This window comes from Hylaeus volcanicus, chromosome 2, assembly GCF_026283585.1.
Source record: "Hylaeus volcanicus isolate JK05 chromosome 2, UHH_iyHylVolc1.0_haploid, whole genome shotgun sequence".
NCBI classification, from domain to species: Eukaryota; Metazoa; Arthropoda; class Insecta; order Hymenoptera; family Colletidae; genus Hylaeus; species Hylaeus volcanicus.
In genome coordinates this window covers 10,432,575-10,457,846 of record NC_071977.1, presented here as the reverse complement: position 1 = coordinate 10,457,846, position 25,272 = coordinate 10,432,575, and the positions used below count along the sequence as shown (strand labels likewise).

The 25,272-nt window shown below is 40.6% G+C and overlaps 2 protein-coding genes across 7 annotated transcripts in view; one reads left to right on the top strand and one right to left on the bottom strand.

Moving 5' to 3' along the window:
* Positions 1-3,510: 3,510 nt before the first annotated feature.
* LOC128872871 (synapsin) overlaps positions 3,511-25,272 on the top strand; it is a 54,354-nt gene continuing 32,592 nt past the window's right edge. The window contains exons 1-6 of one of the 2 annotated variants that reach the window (XM_054115993.1): positions 3,511-3,567; positions 6,887-7,279; positions 9,855-10,179; positions 10,317-10,567; positions 10,639-10,774; positions 11,280-11,384. In XM_054115993.1, coding sequence (XP_053971968.1) covers positions 9,922-10,179; positions 10,317-10,567; positions 10,639-10,774; positions 11,280-11,384 — 750 coding nt within the window. In that variant the 5' untranslated portion in view covers positions 3,511-3,567; positions 6,887-7,279; positions 9,855-9,921. Of the gene's footprint in view, positions 3,568-6,886; positions 7,280-9,842; positions 10,180-10,316; positions 10,568-10,638; positions 10,775-11,279; positions 11,385-25,272 lie in introns of both variants that reach the window. The other variant, XM_054115994.1, reaches the window with a different exon arrangement.
* The window catches only part of LOC128872873 (metalloproteinase inhibitor 3), a 33,638-nt gene continuing 19,778 nt past the window's right edge, over positions 11,413-25,272 (bottom strand). For 2 of the 5 annotated variants that reach the window (XM_054115998.1, XM_054115997.1), the window contains 4 exons: positions 14,150-14,276; positions 13,856-13,938; positions 13,527-13,763; positions 11,413-13,076 (listed from right to left, as the gene is read on the bottom strand). In XM_054115998.1, coding sequence (XP_053971973.1) covers positions 12,855-13,076; positions 13,527-13,763; positions 13,856-13,938; positions 14,150-14,276 — 669 coding nt within the window. In that variant the 3' untranslated portion in view covers positions 11,413-12,854. Of the gene's footprint in view, positions 13,077-13,526; positions 13,764-13,855; positions 13,939-14,149; positions 14,277-20,277; positions 20,522-20,600; positions 20,623-25,225; positions 25,259-25,272 lie in introns of those variants that run through there. The other 3 variants (XM_054115996.1, XM_054115999.1, XM_054116000.1) reach the window with 3 other exon arrangements.

Here is a 25,272-nt window from a genome sequence, read left to right as displayed (position 1 = left end):
CTAAGTATGAAACGATGAAAACCAAAGGAAAACAAAATTCCTTGTTTGACCTACGAACAAACAAAAGAATTGAACAAATAATTAATAATTATTTGATAGAGGACAGACATTCGTACACGCATGCCTTAAAACTAACCAAACCAAACTAAGGTACCCACAAGTAATACCACAAGCAAGTAGGAAACTACACTACGCAAAACTAGGAGGGACGCGAGACGCGGACGCGCGATCGCGAGATCCATATTGACCGAAGGATCGTCAAAGAATGAGCTTTCGCCCCTCGTATACCTGTGTCGGTCAAGGGTCGCGGCTCGCTTGTGCGTTTCGAAGTAGAGAAGGGGAAGGGCAAACAACAACCGTGTGACATGTCGGTCGCTTCGAAGGCTCGTTGAATATATCGAGAAAATAATTCGTGAAACATTAATGTAGTGTCCGCGCCTCCCATACCCAACAATAAGGAGTCAAATAAGAACACGAAACGTAGGGTACGGGATTGGTCGGGTAGGTAAAGCGGTCGACTGTGGATCCGAGAGGATCGTGGGTTCGAATCCCCGTGCCTTATTTTTCGGTTAGTCTCCTACATTAATATCACAGCAAAATCATATTCCCTATCGTTGTTTAAGTAATAAGCCTTGTTAATAATTAATATAACTATTGTCAAAAATTACCATTTAGTTGGTCTAATCAATAGATATTAAAATATTGACAGATTTCTCACGATTAATGTCTCGAATGGATACTTACTCTGAACCGTAATTGTTATTAACATTTAAGGGAATATTAACTAGTACTATATAGATTAGAAATGTTTAATTAATTCGGAGGCAAAGGACCAATTGTCTTACTAGAACATGTTTCGAACGCGAACTTCCCTCGATTCTTTTAACGGTGAAAATGAAATATATATTAAAATGTAATTGAATTTCGCGAAGAAGGACTTTTAAGTTTTTAATTTTAATTTTTGTTTTTATATTACAATCATTGAGATAGAGAACTAATTGCATTGATAAGTTCCTTGAGCCCTTCCACCCTTTAATTTTAAATATTCATATTCTAGTGTTTATAAATAGGTATATATTGGTCGTATGTAGTTTCAGAGTTACAAATGAAATGAGCAGGATGTTACGAAACTCTATGTATAGAGTTAAAACGAAGGATTAACTGCTATGCTCGCTCTCCAGATTTGAATCTGCTGGATTTTTATTTTCCGCGACAACTTAAAAGCATTTGTAAATTCAACATGCATTTCCAGTGATGAAATACTTCAGCAACACATACGAGAAGTCTGTCAGCGAATCCGACAAATTGTACCTGAAATATTTAAAAGATTGGGCGACTGTACGACAGGAGATCTGCACTGGAAAATGGAAGCCACACGTGGGCTCCAGGGGATTCTCGTACAAGAAATAACTCATTTTAAAGTATCTGAAATCCCTTCGTGAAACGACACAAGAGCCATAATCAAAAATTGAAACAAATCAAAATATAATAAAAGATTTTGAGAAATAATAACAAGAAATTTCTCAAAAATGTTACAAGAATAAAGTAAACCAACGAAGCAATTGAATCTCCCCGAAGTTCTCGCCGTAAAAATCAATAAATTTGTAAATGCCAATACACATATATACCAGATGAATAAATAACTAGTCTGGAGTTATTCGAACGCGCCATCTCTGATTCCTCGACTCGGCTCGTTCAGCGTTTTGCGCGACGGTTCCCAACCCGCACGGCGCTCGCACAGACCGACTTCGTTCTAGACAATAGGGGACTCTGTCTCCCGAAAGATTTCAAAGCCCGATTTCCATGGGCACAAAAGCCCCGGGTAAGTGCGAGCGCGAATATCTGGGTCGCTGCATTAATTCTTTCATGCGCCCCGCCGGCACACGCCGCGGTCGAGTGGCCACACCGCCTAGGGACCGCGAAATCAACACCGACGCTCTATAATTAATGCGATATCGGGAAATAGGAAGCCTCTGGCAGGAATTACAGAAATAGTATGTCCGGGTACCGTTCCTGATCGCATCCCTCCACGCTTCAGTAGCTACAGTTTCAACCGGAACCTCCCAGGAGCACCTGAGGCTGACGGTGGCAACTATGATATTCTCCTAGCGAAAACCTCTGCTAAGGAATTTTCTAAAGACTGCGGGAAATACCAAGAAAATTGTCTCGAAATCGCAACTTTATGTTAGATGGTTTTATCAGAGGTGGAACAATCTCGTGTAGAAGGCAATTCAGCCTTGGTTTGCTTGCTCCTTTTGCCTAGGCACGCTGGAGTTTTTCTGTTGCATTATTTATAACGTTGGTATACTATTTTTTGTTTGCACTTTCTTGTAGATACAACCTGTTTCATGCACAGGATAACTTGCGTTGCTAATAGAATTTCCTTTATGCAGAGGGTGAAATTGAGAGACAAAATATACAGTGATTGATCTTATTTGACTCCTGTTTGCTATATTTAATACACTCGAAGTTTTAATACACGGTGAGTGACGTCCTCATTCGACCATTTAAGTCTCGACCTTAATGATCAAAGGAAACCTAGTGCTATCAACATCCACCGAAAATCCATCTCCGGCCAGGTCTATCAACTTCAACTCAAAGACCTACTCCTTCCTGCTTCAAGAAATCCTTCCAAATCTCCAGCAAGAAAGAGCTCAACCCTTCGTGGTTCGACCTTTGATATCAAAGATCTACCCCCTCGCTGCCCGACGATATTTTCATACTCCTATAATCAGTCCATGTTCACCTACCATCTCCTAGTCGGTTTCATTAGCAAGGCTTACGTTGTAACGTATCACCTTGATACGACTAAACGCTTAACCAGTACATCACACTCCAAACTTCGCAACTCTAAGACATTACATCCAAGTTTTACGAACACTGTCTTTCCACAAGTTCCAGAAGAACTTTTTTACTCTTCCTAACGACATAAGACGCCATGGTCTCAGCTCCATTAATAAAAGGGAACCTTCAGCGGAAGCAACTTCAGCAAAACACTGCGCCTCATCCTCTCATAATATTCTATTTCTCCAAGCTGAAAAACTATCGAGCAATCGGAGACGAGCGACACGCCCAATGGAGGATCAGCAAAATGAACTTTCCCAATTCAACTAGCAATATTGCTTCTCGAGCAAATACGCTCTTCGCAAAAATGTTATTCGTTCCCCGAAATGGAATTTCTCTTTGAAAACGCGAGGAGCCGCGGTGGGTAGGGGAAGCTGACTGATCCGGGCCTTTTCCAATCTCAGAGAGGCCCTGACGCCTGCACTCCCATAGCCTGACGTTTCATCTTCAGTCGGCCAGCAGGTGGAGCGTGTTTGACGCGCATCGAGCGACGTCACCCTGTACAAACACGATCTGGGAACCTAGGCATATCGGGAAACACAGGGGCTCGTCCCTTTTTTCCCCTCGTCTTTAGCTCGCGGACGGTTCCAGGTGGGGATGATAAGAACGACGCAAGCGCGGACCTATCGACCGACGAGCCCTCCGGGTAACACCCTCGCGATCCTCGTTCGAGGCTCACTGCTTCACCGGCAAACTAGTGGGTAGTACACGCACGCGACACAGGTGAGTACCAGTTTTTCAAATCTTGCGATCTAAGTGCGTTTAGAACGTAGACCTAAGGATAGAATTAACGATCGAGAGACCACTTTCGGGACAGAGCTCGTTTTCGGTTAATCGTGGTAGAAAAGAAAGGGTTTTGGGAGTCTCTCGATAGCACGGCGGGCTCGCATCCCGGTAGCAGCGTAGTTCTTTGGTACCCTAGTGCTGCGACTCCTGGTCAGGAGATCGAGGGTCAGAGCAAACCTTCCGTCCCACAAACGGTCACTGGGGGAATCGAAAGAAACGGGGGAATCCACTTTCGGTTGGCAGGGATCTCGTGAACCTCTTCGAACGGGCTATGTCGTGATTTAAGTTGACAGTCGAGTCTTAGCTTACCTGTAATTGAATAATGGCGAGATGGTAAAATTTACTCGCGTCGAGATTTATTGGAAAAAATTTATACTTAATGTAAATTAAGAAGAGGAGTAACGGCTTCTCTTTTCTACAGATTATTCTACAATATTCGAATACAAATTTTATGGTATGTTAAAACTTCGTGCGTAGGTTTTTGTTCGCCTTTTATTCTAATGGAGAAGAGTGTACTGTCATTTGCGATTCCCATCTTATCGCCATTAGTATTCGATTTAGATTTACGCGGGAATAGATAACCTCGGCGATAGAGTGTTGATCGGTGACGACAGGTCAGTAGTTCCGGGCAAGCATGATCTGACAAGCGTTCCCGCGGGTTCGTACGTCAGCCTCATGCGTGTGCGATTTTTATTCTAATCCTCAATCGTCAGGGAAGCACCTGTAAACCGTTTACTATAAATAAATTAAGAAGTGGGATTTTAATTAGTCGAACTAGATTCCGTTAGAAACAACTTGATCGAATCAATACGAAAACAATATAATTTTAGTATAGCATGCAACTTTTCCTATGAAAAACGTAGACGTGTAATGGCAAGACGTTTTACGAGTTAAGAAATATACAAGTAGGAAAGTTAAGGTGTATCGTTCACTTTGAACAGTTCGAGTGAATTGGTAAGTATCTTTTGTTCGAGTGCAATTTTGTCATCGCGAACGGGAACGTTTTCCGTACGCGCAGCTTTGGGCGGTCAATGCGCCTGCCCTTTCCTAACACCTAGGGACTCTTCCGTCATTGATTATTACTAGAGCCTAAGCTGAACCCTCTACAGATAACGCGAATAATAAAGGCCTCTTGGAATATTGATGTTAAACTTTGATGCACTTGCACGCGTACTTCTCGAAACAATTTTAAGAAAATTAATAAAAGAAATTCAACGGGAAACTTTCTTCTGTCGAACTAAAACGGTACACGTCGATGTAGCATATTAAATTTTACGTATTTGGTGTTCGAAGAGTAGGGTGTGTCGCGAAATCTATCGATTTGATGGTCTGTGCGTCGTTCATCCCTCCCCGTTGTCAACGCTTCGCAGCTTCGTCGACGCAATAAAATTAGAAACGGCTATCAGGATCCGTTCATCGGCTGGCACAAAGTTCCGAGCGTATCAAGTTCGTTTCAACCGGGAAACGAACTGTGAGAATCTTCTTTCGGAATGCCGTTGCAAGGTTGAAACGCGCTAGAACGCGAAGAAATTCTAACGGCGGCTGAAATTCGTCGGAGCTCATTTGAAATTCAATCAAGTTCGGGCGCACTGAAATTAATTGAATGCAGACAGTTTGTCAAGGTGTCGCATGCAGCGTAGAACCGCGTTAATTTAAACTTCACCGTACTTGTGATTGGATAATGCCTTCGGAGACGAGACGGGGATTAATGTCCTAACTTCGACGAAATCCTGAGCTCTCCTCGCTGAGCGCTACGGAACTTTTAAACGAGTTAAACCATTTGTTTAAGTAGTTTATTTCGACGTAAGACGATTTCATTCAACTCTTCGCCAGGTGATTAAACCGTTGGTATGTAAGTGCGTTTTGTAGTTGTTGAGGAATATCTGTGAACTAGAAGGTATACAAGGAAATTGAATTATACAGTTTGTGAAAGCCGAGCTTACTTTCAGTTTATGCAACCCACACAGTAATTGTAACTGAATGTTACTTGAAATAGATCGTTAGGGGTTAATAATTATGAATTTATCTACACGCAGATAGTGCAGAACTATTTTTTTAACTATTCGGTTTTTTCAAAAGTCCTGCATTTTTCTTTTTTGACTAGAAACAGTATTGACACATTCTTTCCCTGTATTGAGTAAATTAATTAATAATTGCTTCGGTATGTTTATCTATTTAACAAAGCATCCTGTTATAATGTTATGCGTGTTGCATAATCTGAAGATTACATAAGTTCGAATTTTATTCTTGTGCATCTCCTTTCCTTCATTCCCGGAAACAATTAGTACCCCCGCAGAGTGTTGACGGAAGTCAATAACTCGTTATCGGTCGTCTTTATTGCAATCTGATACTTCACACGAAATCACTGCTCGAACACAGAGTAGCAAAACGTGGGTCGTGTAAAAATCCCACATCATGTAAAGTCACGCTGCGCCCCGTATCGATCAGCGGGATATCAAGCTCCACTTTTGCTGTGCTAAATTTCTGCAAGAGGTCTTCATCTCGCGCGCATAAATGTTTCACGTGGACACTTTTATCGCGCCTGGCTTACAAAAGATGCTTGCCGCTGGTTTTCACCAGTACAAAAAAAAACTGTGGCTTTCAGAAATGTTAAAAATACTTCTCTATGTTGGGAGAATACGACTTGTATTTCATTCTAAAATTCGACTTCAGAGATTTTCTTAAACGTGTGTAACTCAACTTAAATTAAAAAATTACGTATACATACATATAAAAATTACATAAAATTACATATAAAATTGTATGTAAAATTTATACATTATTTATGTTATATATGTTTTAGAAAATTTCTGAAGTTAGAATTCAATACAAGTCGTGTTCTTCTAACATCGAGAAGTATTTTTAAAATTTCTGAAAGCCACTGTTTGTGATAAGCAAATTTTTACAGTTATCTTCAGTTATGTGGTCTCTCGGAAATGAAATAAATTGGATATTTATAAGAAAATTGTGAGCAACACGAATCATTTATCACAGACATCCAAGTTTACTCGAATTCTTGCAACCCTCTTCTCCACTCCCAACAAAAATTTCCAAGAGTCCTCCGCCTCGTTCATAACCTCTCCTTTTCGTCTAACAAGACCAGTGCAAAATAAACTCGGATGTTTTCTCCAATTACCAACCACCTTCACACGTACCATTACTCCCAGCAAACAAGATCCAAGTGTCCTAGAAGACTCACAGACATCTACCCTAATGAAATACCTTCGCTAACAGCCAGCAATGGTTCCCCTTGCAGATTTCAACTTGGATTGTTTAGTTTCTCCTTCCTCACCTCTCTTAGTTCATCCTTTCCTTTCGGATTACCTTACGTTGAAGTTTATCCCGAAACTCGACAAGAGACGCAACATCGAATCGGACGAACGTCGCGCGAGCAACGACTCGTACAGCCCCGATCTGCCACCTGATCAGCACGAGGAACAGGAAGACCATCGCGTTCGAAAGCCTCGAGAAGCCGAGGGAAGAGGTACCGAGCGGTTTTCGTCAGGCGGACGAAGTCGGTGTCAACCAGCAAAATTACCGGCCGCGGCGGTTGCGCCAAATATTGTGGAACAGCTCCATCACCCGGCAACATTTCATTCTCCAGCTTTCGGCAGTCCTTCACCTCCAATGTTAACTACCTGAAACGGAGGTAAGTTCACTGTTCCATCCCCGAACGCTGACTACATTTTTCTGCATGCGCAAGATCACAATTGTTCGATGGAATCCCTGGAACTTCCCTGTAGCAGGTCTGGGGAAGACTCGAGGAATTCGGAAGCGAGGCGTTTAAGATTGCCGCGATACGAATGCCTCTCGACAGGCGATCTGTATCTTTTAGGTATTTTCATAAATTTCTTTGCGTAGCCGGTAAGTCTCAGGGCATTCCTGCCGCATAATTATTGCACCAGGAAGTTATTCTGTTTCTCTAGCTTCCTCCGGTTTCGAATTGAATGTATCGATAGCGTATCGCGATGAACGACTGTTGGTATGACGAGCAGTTTATTGTTGCTCGGTTGGATAGGTGGTAAAATAATGGTTGGAAAATGTTCGTGTTTAAATTCAAGCAAATAAATAAAATTCTTTGGAACGTTGGTGGATTTGTTGCGCAAAATTATCGTCGAGCATTTTCCCAAGATATTTGAAAGCTTCGACTTTGTTTATTTAAGTGTTTGAAAGTACTTCAAAATTGTATATTTACACCAACTCTCACTTTAAACATTATCTATTTTAGACACTAGATATCTTTAATCTAAAGACGACCGCGTTGAAGGTTGCAAAGATTTATTTTTACACGTATCCGGTTGAACGAGAATAAACTGCTCGAATCACCGAGAATAGTCATTGTTTATTAATTACTCTCGTTTAATATTAGAAAAGAATTTCGACCCATGCAAATTGCATTGGAGAAATACGAATAAGTTAATTAAGTTATCGAAAAAACATGAAATTCACCACCTTTCTCGTCGAATCCGTGCATAGAGGAACATAATAACAGCCTAAAGTGACGAACAGTTATCTCGATACAAAGTTGATTTAATACGCGTCCATATTGCGCGATACAGTATAACGCAGACTGATCGATAAATTGCTCGTTCAATTAACCGAGTGCTGGCTATCTGATTCGTCCGTTAAACTATAATTAAACGATAAATCGAGTTTCACGAGCAGGGAATAACGGAGTGATAATTTTAATTAAGGGCCGTAGCTTTGTTCGCGAAATCAAAATACCGTACTTCGATTAATCACCCGATTGAAAACACAATATCAGAATTGATGGTGTAATAAGCAGCGCATTTATTCACTTGGAACGCTCGTGAACGTTATCGTTCTCGCGGATAATCAAAATTATTTTGATACATAGAAGCAGAGAAAATATTAATTAAATTTGGACACTTGGCAAGTATTGGTTTGTCTGGAAAGTTCATATCGATTTTTGGTAGGTGGTACAGGTCTGAATATTTCGAAATGGTTGAAAACAAATAACATGTGTATAGCCCGTAAAAGATAAAAAAGTTGTGGAACAAAATAGTACCTATATAAGTCAATAAATATACAATCAGTCATCAAACATTTATTTAAAAACATCAAACTTATCATTTAATTTACACAAATTTCTTGAATACACGCAAAGAGTACGAGTACTTACGAGACTAACTGTATATATCAAAATTCAAATGGGCTTCTAAATTTTTCTTAAAAATTGACACGAACTTTCTGGGTAATCCAATACTTATACTTTCCTTTAGATTAAATATTTGTATGTTGAATAAATGCACTGTTAGATTTATTATAAATTCATAGGCAGATGGATTAATTTTTAAGGAAAATATATTAATGATGACTGTTTGATTACATATTAAGTAAGTTAAAGAGTTAGTAGTACAGGGTTGGCTTGTCTTTATTTACTTTTAAACGTTTCCATCTTGCTATTGGATCATCTCGAGTAACAATTTGTGAGATCTATTGGAATGAACGTTTCTAAAGGAAATAAAATACACGTATTTAAGTTGGACGATGCTCATACTACTGATTATTCTATTTACAACACGGAACGTAAAATATCTTGTTCACTCAGCGCGAAGCTCCAATCTGATGATCCAAGGTGTTTGCATGTAGTTGTTTAGAGAATCGCTTTTGGTATCACGCGATGTCAGCCTGAAGCTCGATACTTTACAATAGCGCCCATTCAGGGACACAATGGCGCGGATAGAATCAGATTGAACGCGGTTGTCGTCTTACATCGACTAGTCTATTATCCGGATCACGATCGCGCGGTAACAGCGAAGTTTACACTAAACGCGTACCAGTTTTCATCGTCGCGTGTCACCGGACACGCCACGGTAGGGCCTAATTACTTCGCCGTTAAACGCCACCTAATTATCTCGCGAGGGACAACCTGGCTTTGCAAAGCACGTGAGCGTTACCCCGCATTTCACGCGTGCAACACCGCAAGCGACGCGTCCATCACCGAAGCTCTGGGCATCCGAACCGAATGTGTCGTCACCCGTCACGCATGCAAACCGGCAATCAGCAAATCGTCCATCATCGCAGACGCCATCCACGCCATCCATCCCCCGAGCACTGGCTGATCGATGTGCAGTTTTCCACGTGACAGAAAAAGAGCTAAATAAAACTAAATAATGGGAATGCGAAAAGAGTTGTGAGAGATAACGGGCCGAAACGACCGATTACCACTATCACGACCACCACCATAGCTTGTCTTCCAGGTTCTCGTCAGGGGATTTGAGCTCGGAGCTCGACGATGAACCAAGCACAGACTCTGGGCTGGCCTCCATGGCCAGGGATTCGTCCCAATCGTATCAAGCGACGCCGGATAGGCCGCTTCAGTCGCAACCGACTCCGGTACCACCAGCCAGTCAGCCACCGGTGCCTGGAGCACCGCCACCAGGCCCTCCTCAGCCTGTCGGCGGTGATCTCAGCCTTAACCTGAGACCTGGATCCAGGACCACCAGTGCACCCTCATCGCCAGCGAAGACTCGCGAGAGTCTGCTCCAGAGGGTCCAGAGTTTGACCGGCGCTGCTCGCGACCAGGTACTCCTTTACACGTTAGTTTGTCGTGATAGTAAATTTTGTGTTCTCAATTGTGGACGCTAGGTCTGAAAGGGTTAACAACCTATGGGGGCACCAGCTCTGTCAATAATTACACAGGCTTTGATTGTGACAATTAGGGTGCATCGATCCTGGGAGCGGCAGTGTCCGGCGCAACGAGGCCATCCTTCAACAAGGACCGTTGCTTCACTCTTCTGGTTATCGACGACCAGAACACCGACTGGAGCAAATACTTTCGAGGTCGCAGACTTCACGGCGATTATGAGATCCGCGTAGAACAAGCGGAATTTCGAGAATTGTCGTTGACAGCCAGCGAGGCTGGCACTGTCGTGTCCATGGCAGTTTATCGTAACGGGACCAAGGTCATTCGGTAAGACACCTGCCTTTTAATTCTTCAAGCTCTGCTGCTCGACGTATACTCGAGCAAAATTCCTTTGACAGATCCTTCAAACCTGATTTCGTCCTGATACGACAAAACCTCAAGGACGCGGGGGAAGACAACAAGAACCTTCTTCTTGGATTGATGTACGGAGGTGTCCCGAGTATTAACAATCTCACAGCAATTTACAACTTCCAGGTGAATATTATGCAAATGTTCGTTGAAAATATTTCAACGCGTTGGATCTCGGTTAAATTGACACCGTGAAGCTGTAGGGCGATTAGTAGGTTGAACGTAGGTCCTAAAAGGTGTCGATCGTGAGTCACAAATAAATCTTTGATCTATATTTATCAGGGTATAAAAATATAAGTATAAAGTGACCTGATATAACATAAACTGCTTTAATAGGCTTCATTAAATTCATACTTGAAAAAAAGGTACTGATAAAGAGTAAACTGATTGAGGGGCCTTTCATCTAGCTAAAAGGTTCAGTAGAAAACTTGTTCCAAAATAAAATTAGGTATACTCTTTCATGTAGGTCAGAACAGATCAATTAATTTCCTTTTGTCTCCCGCAGACATTCCGTTGAATACAATGAACTTGATTCACAAGAAATAAAATTGAACGTGTTCTAAGTAGGACAATAATACAAATACCGTCGCAAATCTATGAGAAACAGAGTCAATCGCAGTCGTTCTTCTAGGACAAACCTTGGGTGTTCGCGCACCTCTTGGGTCTTCAGCGGCGCTTGGGAAAGGACAACTTCCCCCTCATCGAACAGACTTACTATCCCAATCATCGCGAAATGGTGAGTAAATGACTGCACTAACAGGACGTCGTCTAGAGAACGAACAAATATATATTTCTCGTTTATTACTCATCATTTAAGTAGTATATAATACTTACAAAAGTTATCAAATGGAAGAACTAAGCTAAAAGTACGTCGTTACGAGTTAACGTGCGTTTTCGTGCTAGGAAATGCCGACTAACTCCCGTCATATCGCGCGTTTAGTGGTTTGTACTAAATTTCTACCCACGTCCAGGGTTTCGTATTGGATACAGAGAACTTAATCGGTTACGACATTCGTAATACGACGCTCAGCAGCTGCACTCTCTGAATAATGAAATAACACAAAAAAAAGGGGGGGAAAAAACAAATTTTACAACGATATCTACTCTGCGTCATTATTGTAACGCTATCAGCCCTGGAGCGTCATATTCGATACTGTATCTTTTCAGTATTCAGAGATTCGTGCAAGGCTGCATCCGAAATTAAATACACGTCAGCAGCTTCTTACGCGAATAAGACAAAGCTACGTACAACGAAACAATAAATGAGAATAATTTAAGAATGCGTAATATACATTAGTAGCCTATATGTACAGCTAAGGGGGGGTGGGCCAATCGATGTTGAAAATGCTCGTTGCTCTTACTATTTCAGCTTTTACGTACATCCATTTACGTTACTATCGAACCTGCAAGAATTATTGAACTAAACGAAACGAGGTTAACAGCATCGGCTGAGATGGAAGATTGAAAACTCCCCTGAAGGTATTCAGGGGATGAAGACCTTTTTATGAATAATTCTTCTCGAACGTAACCGACTCGAGTATCGAGTAAATGCACTTTACGCCTTTGATCGTTCGAATATTAAAAGCAGTGAGGTCCGTATCGAGGAAATAAATCATAACGGCGTCTAATTAAGCGAGAAAGATTCAGCTCGATGCTATGCGCTTCGCAATGGAATAATACGTCGAGGAAATGCAAGCAGCTTCAAGTATTCGTCAGCAAATTGTACGAAACTTTAAACGTCAGCATTCTAACCATTCGGTTCGCTACCTCGTGTTTATTCGCCAACGTCTATTGCACTCGTCGACGCAACCTTCCGAATTGACACCGCTTGGTAGAACGCAATAAACGACGCAATAAATAGAACGCGACACGATGATAGAAACGTGACCGTTGGTCAATAAATTAATGCCATTCTCTCCGAATAAATAAACGTGCATCCAATTTACTCGACGGCAAGTTCTTTCGGAGAATATTGGCGATGTATTACGCTTTACGTGTTTCGTTGCAAATAAATAAGCGCGTCCAAACAAAGAGCATTAATTTTTCGACTCGCGCGATACGGTGTGCTGCGTTTCAGACGCTCCTTCGCACAATCAACGGCGATCGCCGTTAGGAATCTTACGAAATTAACGTGTACAGTTGTGTCGAAGGGTGCCACGAGCAACTTCTAACAGAAGGATCAGCAACTGCACGCGGAGGGAAGATCTTAAGGTTCTCGCAACCTTTGTTGCTCGCGTTTCCGCTGGTGTTCCTTGATGCAATTCTTGTAAGGTACAGATGGAGTCCAAGAGCATCCACCTGGCCCTGCCACGCACACTCCGTATTTTTCTTGGCAATCTTGAGGACCTGGCGCGCTCTCCCATAAACATCGCTTCCTTCCTGCGCTTTCCAGAACGGCCCCCTTTTTCCACCAAGGTGTGTAATCGATCTGAAGAACAAAGAACGAAGGCGATGTAACTTCTCTGAAATATTCTGGAGAGCAGTTAACTCTGTCAGCTCCCAAATTATCGGTGTGTAGCCAGGATATTTCGGGCTGGCAGGACGATATTAGGAAATTGAAAATAAAACTCTAACAAATCTTTATTCTTGAACGGCCCGTGGTCAACTGCCGGCTTCTGGCGATTCTCGAAACGAAAGCCATGTGGTGAAGCTAGGCATTGGAGAATCTCCGAAATAACTGTCGGCTATTGTCGACTACGAGTGCAAATCTAAAGATTTGTATCATTTTTAATTTGAAGAACGCCGTTCAAATCGAACTCAGAAACGCATTAAGTTTTCCTGTTACTGCTTCTTCAGTTTCGAAAGCAAACAGCCTCGCGTATAAAAAGGTGAACACTTAGGGACAAGATAGCGTTGACAGGGAACATTCTTCGCTCACCTCGCACACACAGCCGCGATGATAGAGGCCTCTGAAGCCTTTCCTCTGTCTGCTGGTCACCTCAGACCACCGCATCGCCAAGCCACAAATTGATATACGCACTTGTCCTCCGATTATTACCCCAGCCACGACGTAAGTGTCGCCAACTTTGAGGTGAACGCCGCACATGCCGTCCGTCGACGCCGTCCATAAAAACTCTTTCTTGGGGAAGTCGACTGGATTCAGGTTGTTCCGCTCCTAATGAAACGTTTTCGTATCAGATAGACGCGTACGATCGTCGTAAAGCGACGCAAGTAGTAAAAGCTAGGAATTTCCATAGACGTACGAACCTTGAAGACTTTATTGACTTTCACGTTGTAGGCGATCTCGTGCTCGTTCACGGGCATCGCCATCCTCACTCTCACCACGGCGACTGGAAGGTAGAAAAGAATGCTGTCAGGGTATAGAGTTATCTCCAAATATTTAGAAAAGAGTAGAAGGCTAATATAGAGGTGCAGTCTTTATTGAAAGTCGATATTATTCTGAAGAATAATAATTGCATTGGTGTTTAAACTCATAAGCATTAACCACAATATTTTGTTAAGCATAGAAAAATTCTTTTTAATAAGAATATAGACACTTACCATAATCTGAAACGCAGAACAGCTTTTGGGGATGGCTCAGCATGCAAGAGCATCCTACGACCCTTTGGACCGGCGCTAGCGATAACGCGATCAGCAGAAAATACGTCCAAAATGTTAACTGCCACATCTGAGAACAAGAAAAATTAATTTAAAATTGATGTTAGACAGAAGCAGTTAACAGAGAAATAAAAATTGATTAAGACCGCGAGGAGTGTCTTCCAAGAAAACATGCTAAATAATTGAGTCATCGCGACTAATAGATACGCGGGAATTATGACAATGTAACGCTCGCTGAATAAAATGCTCCGTTGGGCCAAAGACCATTTATCTTCGAAATCCGATTACGCGTGTCCGAATGACTCCGGGTGGCTGTCACCTGTCGGATACTAGGAAACGTATAACTTTATTCAACGAACGCGAAACAAGCTCGTTAAGCGGGGGAATGCGTGTTCCGTTTCGATTTTTTCGCCTTGTTTTTTATTTATCTTCTCGCAAACGAAGCCAACAACAGCGGCGAATCAAACTATCTCTAAACAGCTAATTTCAATTTGTCATTGAGCCATCTAGATCTGGTATCTTCGTCGCCCACCTACGGGCCTTGTTAATGCAAATTTATTCGATCCTTCGCGAGATGGGGACGCGAAACGGATTCGAATTTATGTGCGAATTCTTCGAAACGAGCGACAAACGATTGTTAACGAGGTCGTGGACGATCTTGCAGTGGCGCATACCACAAAATTGGGTCGACTGCCGAATGAATTTATAGTTAGAAGTCTTCTAAATTTAAGTAACAGGACTTGTAGACATTTTGTTCTCATACATTTAAATACTGCTTTCAAAATCAAAGGCTTTAAGTATCCAAAATGCTTTAGAAATATTTTATTGTAATGTTCCGATCTTCGCTTCAATTTTCACAAAGGACTTTTTTGCTTTCCAATACAGAATTATATGTTTCGTGCAATTTTATGTACTAACGCTGTATCAGAAAATAACAAGAAAATTAGACACCAAGATTAATTGACGAGCATTATAGTTGTCGTTAGCGATACTGTGTGTCGAGAATAATGGCGAGGAATTTCCTTTGGACCGATAACAAGTATTACGGGAGCGCTTCAATTCGGCCCAGTTTATCGACGTAAGCTGGACCACATCTAAATATAGACATAAAATGGTAACCAACATCGAACACAGTCCAGAAACGCTGCGAGCCGCTTAAATGATCGTATTGACGATGCGTTTCCACGGACTGCGAGAATAGACCAGTGGACAACTAGAATCTAGGGCCTAGATTCTAGGCAATCCTAACGGAACTGCAGTCGAGGAATGCTTCTCGGTAGCTAGACTTAGGATTACGTGAATCGAGGAATTCTTAACGAAAGTTATCATTTGTACGTCTTGATAGCTCTGCAAATTTCACTGGACACGTGCCAATGAGAACGTACACTGTGGCTCGAAATTGCAAGTACTCGAGGAATGATGAGAGTAAAAACGGAGACCAAGTGTCAATTGTCAGATTAATGACACAACCATACCTGAATTACATGGAAGAAGTCTACAAACAATTCTTTAAACGATGCTCAAGATATGCTACTATTTTTATGTTTATGGAAAATACAACAGATATCCAATGAAATAAAGAATTTTCTGAAACACGATCTCCATGGGCAAAATATAAAATTGTTATTGAACGATCATTACCAAGAAATAATTTCTTCCTTGAAAGATAAAATGGAACTCTTACAATGCAGGTTTAATTGCGCAAAAATTCCTCGGAAAGAGGAAGTAGAAGCATTTTTCAAATGTATTCGAACAATAGATGAATGTGGGTGCATACCCCAGGAACATAGCGATTCAGTGTGGTCTGGCGTTTAATAAGTGGGCGATCTCCAGTGAAAGTCGAAGCTCAGCTGTCAGCAAGCAAAGTTCTGACTGGACTTTTTTTAATACAAAGGGAGCAATACCCTTATCTTCGCGAAACTCCCACCGCAAATGCTGTTTATTAAAACAGACTTGTAGAAAATATCAAACAGGAAATGTAAACATCTCCTTGTCCCTTCATACATTTATTATTGATGCACACTTATTATTTCCATTGCTGGAAATGTTTGTATTGGTTGATGATAGAATGTATTGCGTCGACAGAAGTGCAAACGCGAATGCATTCATCGGTAACAATACATCGCTCTTGAAAACGTTGGGCTGCGATGCGTGACGCCGTGTCACTGGCAGACGCAAGTGCACTTAGACGATGCAAGTGTTTGTGCACGAACGGCGAACACGTAGGTGAAACCCTGTAATCAGCGTTTAATCCTCGTTTGTATCGAATTTATTCGCCCTCGTTGAACCCTTTGCGCGAGCGCTAATAAAGTTTCGTTCTGCGACCATTTGGGCGAATTTACAAGACAGCCAACGTTGGCCAACCACTAGTCGCGCCCAATGGAAGGTGGTGTTAATAATAATAAACGCGATCCGAGCGAATCGCTTCGTAGATCTAAAACTGGAATGTTCGTCGAGCGGCTGAATGAAATTCAATTTCAGTTCGATGGCCGACTATAGTTTACTGATTTATTATCGGCGCAAAGTAGGTAGTACGGTGTCGCCGACGATGATCGACTTTCCATTCGACAGTCGCGAAGCTTGCGGTTCAGGCGCTGTATATTCGAAGTACAGGGTGGTTCAAAGTTGTGGGCAGAAATTGAGAAAGGTCAGGAGTGAACTATCTTTCATAAATACTGATTACTCATTCTACCAAACATTAATCATCGAAATTATTTGTTAATATACATGTCTATAATTACAAATTAAGAAACTTGCTTAGAATGTGTTAATATTAAAGGTATCTACCCCAAGCCATTTTTAAGTTTGAAAATTTAATACAAGGTACTATTGAAATTGAACTAGAACGTTTACATCTTTTATTTCTCGAGACCTACCAGCTAGTCAGGTTCGTGCCTACAATTCGGACGTAATTTGTAGAATGCGAATCGTGTCGAAAAAGTGCCGACGCATAATTGCTGGGGGAGAGGGGGGTGGGATTTCTGCTGGCGAAGTTTGTGGCGCCCACACCCAGATGATACCAACGATATTCTCACATGGCATTCATCCGATGCACTTCATGCATCATCATGCAAAACGGATTGATTGGCCGGCTGATGTCATAGGCAGGACTCGCATTACTTTTATTTCCGTTTGCAATAATAAACACACCGACGATGGTCCGTGAACGTCGGTTCACGCCTCGTGACGCATCGCTGTGACGATCACGCACGCGGTTTCACGCGATTCGTCATACGCATCAGGATTTATTTCGCCACAAATTGAGTTACGGCGCGGCCACCTATCGCGTACCATGCTATCCTACTGCATAATTATTCGCGGCGAAGTGCGCTCGTGTCGACGTGTTTAATGCAGGTCGCGACACGGAATGAATTTGAACATTGCTCGCCACAGAAAACAGATTTAGTTCCCTACTGCCCCACTTAGGCGTTTGTTTCTGATTGCGAGCTTCGGGGACAATTGAACGCGAAAGTACTTGACTAGGAACTGACAAACTTTTTTAATTTTAGTGACCTTTACGTTACATTTCATTTGTGTCGAATTTAAAGTAAATATGGCAAATAATTGTAGACGTCAGAGCGTTCACGCTTCAACTCTTTGAGTGCCAAGGAGCGCTATATCGCTCCTCGAAGTTGTAAGTGCTATAACTCATTACAAAATTAGAAAAAATAACTGAAAGGATTCATTTTAACACACAATAAATTATGTTTATTTACAAACAAAATTGAAGTTCAAGTTTTTGTGAAAATATTGTTTTTATACAAATTTATTTTTTGTTAAACCTATAACGTTTTATTAGTATTTTTTTTTTCTAATAAAGGAAGTCTAGAAAATTTCCTCTGACACTCGAAAGGTTAATAAGAAAAGACTGTTTTCCACTAAACAAAATGTATGGCGGTCTTGAAGTCGATATCAGCTCAAGTGACAAGGTCACCAGGCACGAAGGCCTCAAATTATGCTACATTTGTTCGTCGCCAATTCTCCCTGTGATCAATATTTACGAAAGTATCGCGTACATACCGGTTACTTAATCCGTGTACCTGATACGAAAGCATTTTTACGACTTTCCAGCACGAAAGTGGAAAATTAAGATATTTTGGTAATCGTGCGCGTTCTTCACAGGCGAGGCTAACGCAAGGACCCTTTTCTTCGTTTCACCTCTGTCGAATAAGGATCCCATTATCGTTTCTTGTTTTCGAAACAGGCAATCGTAAGTACACTTCGGGTCGCGTACAGTGTACTAAGTAATTTACGATCGATAATTCCTGTCTAAAGCGGAGATTTGTGATTGCGCGGATGTAAATAAGTGCGCGAGGCTGTGCCAATTAACCTTAAACTCCGAATAAGATTGTACACGATGGAGGGCTGTTAAACGTAAATGAGCGCCGATGCATGCGCTCGCCTGCCCAGCTCATACTTATGGTAATCAAACACGAGTGCACATATAAGTGCAATATTATAACTCTCCCGGCACTTTTTTCGCGCCTACTACAAGCACGGGATAACCCTCGCGATAATTCACCGCTAGCGTTCCCATGAACGACGATTTATTACAACTACGTGATAATGGCGCGGAATTTGTTCGATCTTCCGGTACGAATAATGATGGACAAACATTACGCGATAATTCAAAAGGAAGAATCTGTTCAAACGTGTATTTGAAATCAAACAAAATAATAACGATAGAATTGTCTTCGATTTTAATTGAGGATAAAACGAATCCACATTAATTAAAAAAAAAAACATAGATTAATAATAGTTGGAGCGAACAAAATGAAACAAGTATACTTCCTCAAAAGAACAATATTAAATATAACTTAAATCACCACCAAACGCTATAACCTTTTACTTTACTCATATCGTCAAGTCTTCCGCTCCTTCTGCGTCATGCTATCATGCCCCATAATTCGTAATTTGAATTTCGTGTTAAAATGGCCAGGCCCTCGATACCACTGGCGTGTCGTTACGAATCCTTCTCCTAGGATAAAACGCTTCCACTCTCCAAGAGCATTAAACAACGTTATATAATGTTCTTATCGAAGTTGACGGCTATCGATTCGATGGCTTCTTATCGACAGCACTAAAATCACGCTCGTTCCTTCAGCTCGCGACTTTACGTAACCTCTGGAATACATGCATGAATTTATTGTGCGTAAATAACGACGAAAGGAGTGCTTCGCGTCCTGTCATAACGGTTATGGCTCGCATGTGTCTTCATTAATACACGAAGATCGGAATGATATTGCATGCGATGACGTTGGACAGCGATAAAACGTGGAACATGAATATCGACCGACGTTTTCATCGCGCAGAGACTTTCGAGTCCCGACCGAAATTCCTCGCGACTTTTTACCAAGCCGACGGACTCGAACGAGCACAACATCGCTCAAAGAACGTCGTAGTGCCCGGTTGACAAAGTGAGACATAATAGACGCCGACGGGAGTGCACTTCCCGTGATTGTAATGCGCTAATGCGTCTACCAGATCCTTTTTCTACCTACGTGTCTACTTTCTCCAGCCTCACGCTTTCGTTCCTGGATTTCATTACGAGTTATGGACTCGCCGTTGCTACTATGTTATGACAGATTGTTATATTCTCCCATCGATCGTATAAATCGGTTCGATTTTTTTCTTGCATGAATTTTTTTGAAGTGTAAATTGTGGCACGATTTATGTGCGATATTTTATTGAAGCGTTGACTGATTAAAATACTGTTTTTAACATTTTTAGACCTGGCGTCCACAGTTGAGGACACAAAATTAAAAAATTACCGACACTATTGTTTATGACGAATGTCCTTATCTATGCACATGAAGAAATACCACTTTTCCTCGAAAACTATATTATTAGGATTCTTTGTATTTTTTCCATACGAATTTTAGTCCAAGTTAACCCTAAATATTAAATTACATTAGTACCAGAAAAAAGATAATTCAAGTCTGAAAGGGTTAACACACTTTGTAATGACATAGAAATTTAAATTAGATGTGGTACGAAGAAGTATAGTAAACCAAACTTGAAGAGTCTATTTTCCCCACTTTATGAAAGAAGTTTGTGTTAGTAGTACTTACATACGAAATACCAACACATATACGAAACAGTGAAAACACCTTCACTTTGTATAAATCCAAGGTGCAATACACATTCCAAGATCCATCTTCCTTGACCCAGCTAAACGTACTTGCCAAAATCAACACGGAATCACCTCTAGACACGTGATCACAGAACCTTCTTTCATCGCCAACGCGAGTGGAGCAAGCCCGCACAGATTGATCGCTTATTGTAGGGACACCCAGTAATTTTGCGAAACTATTAACGCACCTAATGTATCAACTTGTTTGAAAACAATAGAGACTGAAGCTGCGTTTAAGTCGCTTACATCAAACATGCTTACGATTCTTTACAGTGGTGAAGTAGGCGGATTTACGAGTCCATTAGTGTGCGTTCGCAGCGAGTTCGTCGAGTACTGTCTTACGTTATACCTAATATCAGCAGTAATATCAAATGCTGCGAACGTGTTTCGATTCAGCAGTTTCAAATGTGAGAACTTCTATCAGCTTAAAGTTCAACGACACCACTGTCCGCTCAAAATACGCTTATCCTGACGAGTTACGTATCATATAAGCTCGATTCTACAAAAAGAAAAGAATTCCATGCGTTTCAACATCAATTTGATAATTCTTCTAAAATATTAGTTTTAAAGAAAATATTTGAAAGGAGACTAATTTTTTCAGTCAAAGCTACCCAACTGTTTAAGTATCGAGTATCAAATTTTATTATATTATTTTTACAAAAGAAAATATTAGGATATGTGTTCCTTTAATAAATCAAAATTTTTAGTTGTACTAGTCACATGATCAATCACTCTTGTGCGGTAGCGTAAAATAAATTATGCGTAACAGAAAAAATATCCAACTCACTTTCAACGATATGTAGAGGCAGAATCTATGGCGTATTAACTGATTGTTGATTTGCGTAATTAATCAGTCCGTGATAGATATAAATGAATCGCACGCCGATCGAATGATTTAATGTGAAATTAATCGAACTCCTTCTAGACGGAATAAACATCCAAGTGAAAGCAAATTTACGTTTTCGTTATCGTGACTGGTATTCGTAACGAAGGAAATTATTTCTCCTGGAATTATCTCCAAAAGTATAAATACTTCGGTATTTGTTTAACATTGACGAAAGAATAAATAATCCTTTTAGCAAGAAATTGAGCAGCTGACTCTTTTGTTATTGAAATTCAAGCCATCTGTTTCTTTTCCTTTCTTCTTGATTTTCGTGAAATGCGTTTGATTCGCCGATCCAAGTTGTTTCAAGATTTTATTTTCATGTTAATGACTCCAACGAACGAGCACAGAATTTTTTGCGAAAAAGAGGCGAACGTATTCACTATACCAGAGAATAGAGAACCTCTGTCGAAACGTAAATTTCATCTCGCCAATTACCAAGACGCGAAACTGCATCGAAGTATCTGTTAGAATGCATAACTAAGCGAATCTCATTAAACGTAATAACAACCCTTTAGTGACAAGGAGAGATTAGGCTTTCGTAGGAAGTCAAGCGTGCCCGACAGTGAATTTATTGGGAATCGAGGATCGGACGCGTATTTTTCAAAAGTGACGCATTGTAAATGCGATCACGGCAACGCGGTATTTTATTGGTCTACCATTTTCGCCAACGATCATTTGCATATTCATCAGTTCCGTGGTGTTCGATCCACATTAATACGGAACGAGTTATGCGACCTGATCAAATTTTTCTCAATGTATCGATGCTCGCTCGTCTCGGATGGGACGCGTCGATTAATCCTTTCGACGCGTCATCGATGCCAACGTCGCTGTAATTACTATGCATAAAACGCGTGAGGCTGTTTCGATATTCCAGAAAAGCTTCGAATTAATTAGTAGCTTATTCGTAGTACCTCCAGAATTCAATTCTTTTGTGTACGGTATTATAACCAATTAAAATATGAAAGTTGCGTTTAAAGTGCAACGTTTGTGACTTTTTATGCTTTCTGGTTCGAATGTAGATTCCTCGTGCGTGAAATCGCTACGCGCGCACACAGTGACAGGGAATCGGAGCGATGTAACTTTCATGCACACTCAACAGGAGTGCGAACGACGCCGACGTTTATACGGCTGGCAATTAGCATCTCTCATAATCAGTCATGCTAAATACTGCACGGAGGTCTTCAAACACGGACTTATTCGAATAGAATCAGAAACGCTATGAAACGTCGAGAAGAAATGTTCAAGTATTTCGAATCGTGAATGTTTGTGTACTTGTTCCGTTCGTGGAACGAATACAAACATTCAATGCGATTATTATAGTATTCCGGCTATGACATCAATCGATAAGAGGCGCGAATCTGGGAAACCGTTACGTAAATGAAGTATGCGTACATATCAAATACTGTAGACAGTTCCACCGAGGTATCACCTTCAAGGTTTCGCGTATCAGTTCTGCGATTGCTCCTTTCGCAGCCGTATCTTTCTTCTTCGCCTTTAGTCGAACAGAATTAATAATATACGAGCAAAATTAAGCTTTCTGCTGTGGTTGCCAATTATTAATTCATAAATCAATATTATTGTTTCGATAACCATATCAAGATCATAAATCTGATACTCAGATAACGAAACGATATGTTAACAGGCTCGTTCTAAATTCCCTCATCGTCGAAGTAGCAACACATTATCTCACTGTAGACCTTTGTTTGATCCGAAACAACTATGTGTGCCTCGATTAACGAGACGAATCGAGATTTTCCAGAGAAACAGGCGAATCATTATGTGTTCAGAATTCTCGACGTGAACGCAAGTGCACACGCGAATGCAGATGTTCGGACAAGTATTAATTATGTGATCGATCAATCACCAGCTAATGAATGGTCGAATAGCAACGCGATGGCACGAACCACGCGTGATTTCGAATCACACTCGTCGAAGATGAATCGATGGCGTGACGAGCACAGAAATAATTTACATTTTCCGAGTCATTTAAAGCAAACAACGCTCGATTAAACGAGTCAATAAATGGCTATTCAATTTAGAAAGGAATAGTATTCGAACATGTCGTGCTACGTTAAATGTTGTGAATTGGATTACGATAATTGCTAATTAATTAAGAAGTGATTTACGTGTGAAGCAAACTACGCACGATTGAACGAGTTAATAAGTGACTGAGCAATTTTTAAAGACACGGCATACAAATGTGCTATGCTATGGCAAGTGTTGCGAATTGATAATTGTAACGAGCCAGGAAGAGGCTCCAGTTGCTAGGTGTCCATCAAAAGGCACACGGAAGCAGAGATGGGAAGAATTTTATTCGAATAATAGATGATGAATAAAAACTCTCTGCAGCGACTTATTCGCAGCGATTATTCGATTAAACAGTTATTCAGGCAAGCTTTTATTGAACACAATAAGAAGATCGTATAATTCACTGTTATTTTTATTGAACAAATAGCATATCAAAAGCTGGTCATTAATAGTAGAACCCTAAGTGATACAAATTCAATATAAGAGAAATATAAAAAATATGAAAATACAGAGGAAAGATATTTAAAGAAATATTATATAAAAGAATAATATTCACAGCTACTTCAATGTAATGCGGCAAAGATCGTTTGAATTGATGCGCCGAGTTGCAGGAAAGATCGATAATGTCGCTGTAGTCATTAGTCAGTGTGGTCATGCGATCAATAGAATTAATTTCACTCTGCAACGTGCAAAATGGTTCTGTATATTGTGAGAAATGTTGTTTTAGACTTCTAGCATGAACATAAAACTTAAATAGTTTGAGAATGTTATTTGTTATTCGAAATTCCTTGCCTCGATAAGAAATTATGCACACCACTGTATGGAAGCAACTTGCCACGCAAGTAATCGAGGTATAAGTAACGCTGACGTTACTGCGACTCGCTAATCGTGATTATCAGACATGTATCTAAAGAGGAGCTACTTTTTCTTTAACTTATCGGGTGCAGTTCACAGAAATTTGTAAACCGTCAACAAATACATAAAATATACTTTTTCCATACGATTCAAACAGATTAGAATTTTTCATATATTACGGTGGTATTTAACGAGGAAAGTACTCGTACCAGAAAAATCCGATTTTAAGATGTCTATAGTAAATAAGAAAAATGATTTATGCGTGATATTCAGCATGATATCTACTGTGAGTAAGGAAAATTATTCTATTTCCGCAGGAAAGAAACATTATACTTTGCTTTTCCCCTATAATCTATATTCACATATCATTTGCATTCCAATCAGAATTTTTTTATTTGAAGACTTTTATAAGAAAAATAAAAATGTGAAACCAATGCACGATTCGAATACGCAGAAAGCACCTACTTCGAGAAGTATGTTACTTTTTTTTTGTTCATCGTATCTTGGCGTTTGAATCAAGTAAATATTATTATCTGATACGCTACTTTGTAATATATAGGGTGTGTCAAAGGTAACGTTTAACAGATCAACGCAGAACGGAAGAATCCCATAAATCGTAGATCTGGAAATGCTCCGATTGAAACACCGCAGGACCACGAAGTTTCGCGAAGGGAGTAAAGGTACCCGAAATAACGACTTTACTTTGTTGATCGTTTTGAAACGTTAATTTTGTACTCATATTTATAAGGGGATAACTGAATTGTCTTTTCAAGCAATCTGGGACTATTGAAGGTTATTTCTAGTCCTTTGCTCTGAAGACAGTAGCTTCGGTTACATATCAAGTTGTCCAGAAAGTTCGTGCCAATTTCTAAGAAAAATTCAAAGGCATATAATATATATACATGTATTTATTGAATTACATAGGTGCCATTTTGTTCCACAACCTTTTCACCTTTTAAGGGATGTATACATGTTACTTGTTTTCAACCATTTCGACATATTCAGACCTGTACCACCTACCAAAAATCTACATGGACTTTCCGGACAACCCAATATATATAACGTATTCAATTTCATCTGATATATCCTTCTTAACATAGAAAAACTTTCCACTTACATCTTTTAGAAATGCCATTGCTATCCATCCATAAACGCTGGATCTCA